Genomic DNA, 7,065 nt, shown 5'->3' with positions numbered 1-7,065 from the left:
CTGCCCCCCTCTGCCATCCTGACTGTACGCCCATGTCTTCGCGTCCCTGTTTTCACACAAGCTGCAACGGATACCACGGTCCTCACCTTATTGGCTCAAGAAACCCTTTGTCCTCGAAGCTACCCTGATATTGTTCGCTCCAGTTACTATACACCAACGACCTCACAGACTGACAAGAACGCCTCGTCTTAGTGCAGCAGACTACATTATCTCATGTCTGGTAGATGGCAGCCACCGGCTAACCTTCCTGTACCGCGCCTACCCAGCAGCAGACTCTTCGAAAGCACATCCTAGCGCATTATACATATACGCACAAGCCACCGATGTGGATCTACAGACTGCTGAACAATTCAGCCGGCGACAGTCTTCCCACAATCTCTCCAGAAGAGGTCAGTTGCGGCCAACGCCGGACAACAAATCACTACAGGTGATTGACCGCTAAACATCGGACGAGAATTGTGGCAGCCAAAGCACAACAACCCACTATCTAACGCTATTCCATTCCACCGTCACAGGAAAGCATGCTCCACCCCGAGCAGGCAACTGGACAACACCTCAAAGAGATGGACCTGTTACGAGAAGTCCCGTTAGCCGGTTCCAATGCTACACTGGCGCACGCCCCTTTGTTGGTGGTCACCCCAACCCCCCCCCCCCCCCCCTCCAAAAACAAGAACAATGAGGTCCGAGATTATCGTTGTGGACATGAGAGAAACGCAAATGAAGCCGTCAAATACGCACCAACATGTTATCGGCCCGAACATTTCGCACGATGACTGCACTTGACTACCTCTGCATCACAGACTTGGCAACTGGTGCATCAGTTTTTCAGCTGTCGCTGGACCTTATCTGAAGAGCTCAGGCCGTTCATCAACCCTGGGACCTCCCCAACCTGAGTGAGTCCGATTTAATTGTACGACATTCTCAATCGCATGTTGCGGACTGTTATTCAGATACAAAAGGTTAATGTTCGCGTATTCAATCGCCGCTTTCGGAGATCTTTCAGAAGAATGCACTATAGTGACGAGTGTTATGACCTCGGCTCTCTAAAGGATGCCAAAAAACAGTCCGTCCAACGTCCACACATGACATCATCGGAATTTCTCTTCTAACAACTCACACGTCTCGAGATTCTTGGTATAGGCAGCGGTGAACTCGAACATCTTGTTTAAGCGACAAACCCAAGCAACTCGCCGCAAAACGTGACAACAAAACCCTTGAAGCAACCAAAGGTACCCTAGTGAGCGACCTTGGACCCACAGCCCAAACGCCTTAGAAGCCTGAATAAGGACAAACTGCAGGTTTTTCCCTTGGACAGAAACATTTACTCTTCTACCAGAACAGCATTCCTTCGCCAGAGGCATGGGACGCCTCTCTCGCTGCCGACGATCCCGCTCGGAAGATATCCTGTATCTGTAAATGCTAGTGTACCCCAGAGCGCAACGTCTGAAGTCCAGATCGCTCATAGGGTGGCACAATATGTACTCCAGAGGTTCTATACCAATTATTCTGAGTACGTCTGACTCCGTGAACTACACCACATAAATCGCAGAGCTTGCTCATGGGACCGGTGCCGAATTGTTGTGTCGCAACATGAAACCGCAACCTCTTGTACATTTTAAATGAGCCTACACCAGGACATTACATGAATAATCTGACCAGTGTGTGAAAGCAGGAGCTATTTGATCCAACGCCAAGTGGCCACGTTCAGAAGTGGTAGGTTAGACGCCCAAGCTGTTCCAGATAGGCGGTAGCCCCCATGTTAATGCCAGAGGCGCGGAAAGTCTTACGTTTTGCTAGCCGCGAGCAGTTTATCTTAGGTTGACCAGCGATCATTCACAAATACAGAACTGAGAGAATGTAGCCAGTAGTATGCACCCTCTGGGTGCTGCAACACTTTCATCTCTATCTGTATGGAGCTGAATTCGATATTCATAACAGACCACAAAAAAAAGGGCCGTGATTGAGTTAGTTGCCAAGTTTCTAAGCAACGCATCTGCCAGGATTGACCGATGGAGGTTCACGGTTGTTACCGATATACAGTCTATTACTTCTCAGCTACATTTCCAGAAAAGACGACGAAAATCCTGCTGAACTACACTGAGGTAGGCATCGGATCAACAGCTGTCAAACAGACGCGGGTCCGAAGACTTATAATATTAAACGTGTTGTTCAAACGAGTGTTTGCCCAAGGCAACTCACTTGAGAGAGTACGTAGAGGATACATTGCTTTGAGAGATCGTACTACAGAGACTAATCCGTGCAATTGAACCATGGACACTTGGGCCAGATGAGGAACTTGTTCCATATCTGACAGTGAAGGATGAGTTAGCCAGTCTTTAATGGCTTGGTGGCTGCGAGGAACACACGCATTGTTCGCGTCACCCCGCACGTGCGACCGGTTTCGCTTTACGTACAGCAACAGCAATCGAATTGGCCCACGTCGGGAACATCCAAGGGGTGTCGTGGCAAGACAAGAGCTTCGTTTACTCGAGAAGGTTTGCGGCAGTTCCAGGTATTAGTCGTTGGTCTGGCTGTGAAACGAGCGAATTACCAAGCAAGTTCGTTGCGCCTGCATAGACACAAACGGCTGCCTACCGTGCCCGAAACAACGCAGAAGGAACCAGCAACACGCTCCTCAAGATGAGGCAAACGAAACCTACCTCTGCCGCGGACAGAGACGAGCAACTGGAGAACCAACGGAACAACGAGGCACAGTAGCAAGAGTACGATAAGCATTTTTGCGGTCCATTAGGATTCCACGGGACAAGAAGAGAAGGTATGAGAAGGAGAGAGAGAGAGAAATAGCTCTCGCTAGTGATTGTAGGCGTGAGACCCTGGTCGCCCACTCGCAGGAGACGGACTGAGAGAGTGTAGGAGAGATATATAGATAGATAGGGCAGAGAGAAAGAGAGAGAGATGAGCGATGACGAGACGGAGTGGGTAGAATGGAGTACAGTTAGGGACATTATCCAGACGGGTAAGAGCTGGTGGTGACGTAAGAAGAAGAAGGTACGATCATCGAACGGGACAAAGATAACGCCCAATTCTGTGAGAACAGATAAGATGAGCCATATATTGAGCCAGGCAAGGAATTATAGCCAGGAAACACAAGTGGAAAAGAGGGAAGAGAGAACCGCGTGACGCAAATGAGCGGTAGACCCGCGAAACCGTGTTAATAGAAAACGAAAGAGAGTGGAGAGAAGAGGGAGAAAGAAAGGGAATATTCTCTCTGTTTCGATCATCGAGCTCGCATACCAGTTGTTAAGACACGATGAAGGAGAGAGAGAGAAAGTGAGAAGCGACAAAAGAAGAAGGGGCTCAGGAGAGAGAGAGAACGGAGAGAGGAGATAAGGAAGAAGAAGAGGAAAATGAGAGAAAAGGAGGAGAGAGAGAGAGAGAGAGTAAGAGAGAAGTAAAAACAGAGGGAGGAGAAAGGATGACAGACGGCGTGGCAGATGAGGACAGCGAAGGATGCTAGAAGGCGAAGAGAGAGAACGAGAGTGAGCCTGAGGGGAGGAGAGAGAGAGAGAGCGGGCTATCGACGAGACGAAGTGAGACGAGATGATTGGTGTGAGAGATGGTTCTACGGGAGGTGGCGATCGAGACGAGAGATATGAGGTGGAAAGGAGGAGAGAGGAGCAAGAGAGAGAGAGAGGGAGAGAATTGTATCCACTTTTAAACGGGCGACGCAGAGAGAGACGTGGAGAGGGATAGGAGTGAGAGGGCTGGGAGAGGATTGGAGACGAGAATTCCGCCCCAGCCAGACGTGGCGATGACAGTGACCGATAGTGGAGCGAGTGGAGAGCCGGAGAGGTGGATGGAGGAGAGAGAGGCCGAGAAAGAGAGCAGATGGATCGCACTTTCATGTTTTCTCTCTCGCGACGAGCTAGATGAGATAGACAGAGGAGATAAGATAGAGATGGAGGACTCGAAGAGAGTGAGATCGATAGATGAAGTCGAAGAAGATAATTCTGTGAATTGCCTTAACTTCAATTGATTCTGAAGAGAAGGACCACGATGTAGTGACCCGAGAGCGTACCTAAGTTTTGGTGGTGGGCTGTTGCTTAATGCAGGCAGGCAGAGAGTGACAGGTGTTCCACTGCATGGGTCTTGGAGCGGACATAAAAAGAGTATTATTTCTTGTGATTATTATTAGAGAGAAACCGCAGAGTGGACCAGGAGTGCGCGCGCAGACGCAGCACTTGAGAAACTAGTATCGGTTACTCAATGGATCTACAGAGGGGTGGGTGGGGGGGAAGCGTGGTGTAGCCCTTGTGGCAGTGTAACGCTATCAGGTTATCGCACTGTGTCTCGCGCTGCTTCGAGCGAGTTTTGCTCTTCTCCTTGAAGGGGCGATGAGCTTTTTAGATTGGCTACGCGCGTATGCCTGGCGTCTTCAGTAGAGAGTTCAACGGTCTATAACTACACAAACGGACTTGTTTGTCTGGCAAATATCACTGCTATGTAGTTAGAAATTATTGTGCGAGCCAATGTCGATGAGTGTAAGGATTGGATTAAAGGGATGCAAAAACATGTCAGATGACATCATTGTGTATGGACAAACCCAAGAATCGCACGACAAAAACCTGAAAGCGGTACTAGAGCGACTTGAACAAGCCAACTTAAAGCTGAATAAGGACAAATGCAGGTTTGGACAGAAACAAGTTACTTTCTACAGACACATTTTCAGCAGGGACGGGATCGCTGCCGATGCTAGGAAGATATCTGGTATCGTAAATGCTAGTGTACCCCAGAGCGCAAGTGAAGTCAGATCGCTACTAGGGATGGCACAATATGTATCCAGGTTTATACCAAATTATTCTGATGTGACGTCTGCACTCCGTGAACTAACACATAAAGGTGCTCAATGGGAGTGGACATGTGTGCAACAGAAAGCACTTGATGACCTCAAGCATAAACTGACCAGCGTGTGCAAAGAGGAGTATTTTGATCCAACCAAGCGTTCAGAAGTGGTAGTAGACGCAAGTCCAGTAGGCGTAGCCCCCATGTTATGCCAAGGCGGGAAAGTCGTTAGTTTTGCTAGCCGAGCACTATCTAGTGTTGAACAGCGATATTCACAAACAGAACGAGAAATGCTAGCAGTAGTATGGGGTGCTGAACACTTTCATCTCTATCTGTATGGGAGTGAATTCGATATTATAACAGACCACAAGCCGCTGATTGAGTTAGTTGCCAGTCATAAGCAAGCATCTGCCAGGATTGACCGATGGAGGTTACGGTTGTTACCGTATAAGTATACTCTCAGCTACCGTCCAGGAAAAGACGACGAAAATCCTGCTGACTACATGAGTAGGCATCCGGATCAACCAGCAGCGACAGACGCGGCCGAAGACTATATAAATTACGTGTGTACAAACAGTGTGCCCAAGGCACTCACTGTGAGAGACGTAGAGGAACATGCTTTGAGAGATCCGGTACTACAGAGACTAATCCGTGCAATTGAACATGGACACTGGGCAGATGAGGAACTTGTTCCATATCTGACAGTGAAGGATGAGTTAGCAGTCTTTAATGGCTTGGTGCTGAGGAACACACGCATTGTGTTGCCGGTTTCGTTACGTCAGCAAGCAATCGAATTGGCCCACGTCGGACATCAAGGTGTCGTCAAGACCAAGAGCTTGTTACGCGAGAAGGTTTGGTTTCCGGGTATAGATCGTTTGGTGGAAGAGCGAATTAAGCAGTGTTTGCCATGCCAAGCTGCTACCGCCAACAACGCAGAAGGACCAGAACCTCTCAAGATGACAACACTACCTTGCGGACCATGGAAAGAAGTGGCAGTAGATTTTGCCGGTCCATTTCCGACGGGAGAATACTTGCTAGTAGTGGTAGATGAGTACAGTAGGTTTCCAGAGGTAGAGCTGGTGACAAGTACATCATCGAAGGCCACAATTCTTAAACTAGATAGCATATTTGCCAGGCAAGGTATACCAGACACAGTGAAAACCGACAACGGACCGCCGTTTAATGGTGCAGAATTCTCATCGTTTGCAGAAGAGTTGGGATTTCATCATCGACGTATTACACCGTTGTGGCCACAGGCAAATGGAGAAGCTGAACGATTCATGAAAACACTAAATAAGACAATCCGAGTGTCTAACATCGAAGGTCGAAATTGGAAGAGCGATTTAGTTCGATTTCTTCGTCAATATCGAGCGACGCCGCACTCGAGCATTGGGATGTCACCAGCAGAAGCTCTCAACAACCGAAAGATGAAGGTACAACTACCAGAAACTAACCTTCAGGGAGACAGGAAAGCTCGAGATATTCGTGCAGTCGATAAGCGGAGGAAGGACAAGATGAAGTCCTATGCTGACTACAAATAACATGCAAGATAAAGTAGAATTCAAATCGGTGATACGGTCATATGATAGTGAAGCAGCAAAAGTCAAATAAGCTGTCTACACCGTACGATCCACGACCATACAAGGTGCAGAATCGAAAAGGGAGCATGGTAACAGCTAAGCGGGGAGATCATGAGATAACATGCAATCTTTCGAAGTTCAAACGCGTACATCCAGTCGCGAATGGAGAAGAAATGGATGATGAAGCAATGGTGGAGTTACCATTGGACGAACCACACGATGCTCTACGCGACAACGCAGAGGGGAACGTAAGACGCTCTACACGTACCAAGCAAGCGCCTGCGCGTTTCAAAGAGTTTGTTATGCATATTTAGATTCGTTGTAACTTACAGACGACGTTAGGAGCTGTAGGTTAAAACATAGCTGTTTGTTAAAGAAATTGATTTTATATTGTGACTTACTACTAGTGTAGAGATTACTGTTTTCAAATGTTTAACTGATGAACAAGTTTGGTTAACGCATAAAAGTTTTCATTCGAAGTCCAGTTTAGCCGATGTGTCTATAATATACAGATACTGAAATGAGTCTAAAGTTGACGCAGACGAATATAATTTTTAATCCAAGTAGAGGAGGAATGTAGTGTAGTTAGTATGTTATGCTTTACTTTCTGTATTCGTTTACGAACACGTGATCTATGACACTATTGTATATGCAACACGTCACGGTGGGAATAAAACATACG

General features: G+C 47.7%; 1 protein-coding gene across 1 annotated transcript; it reads left to right on the top strand.

The window, feature by feature from the left end:
* The first annotated feature begins 4,532 nt into the window (after positions 1 to 4,532).
* LOC106810144 (uncharacterized protein K02A2.6-like) lies at positions 4,533 to 6,344 on the top strand. The gene has a single exon (XM_014813424.1). It carries the CDS (start codon positions 4,533 to 4,535, stop codon positions 6,342 to 6,344), a length of 1,812 nt encoding a protein of 603 aa, XP_014668910.1.
* Positions 6,345 to 7,065: the final 721 nt, after the last annotated feature.

This window comes from Priapulus caudatus, unplaced genomic scaffold, assembly GCF_000485595.1.
Source record: "Priapulus caudatus unplaced genomic scaffold, Priapulus_caudatus-5.0.1 Scaffold413, whole genome shotgun sequence".
Lineage (NCBI taxonomy): Eukaryota > Metazoa > Priapulida > Priapulimorpha > Priapulimorphida > Priapulidae > Priapulus > Priapulus caudatus.
Note: the sequence above shows the minus strand (reverse complement) of the source record. Positions and strands in the feature narration are given on the sequence as shown.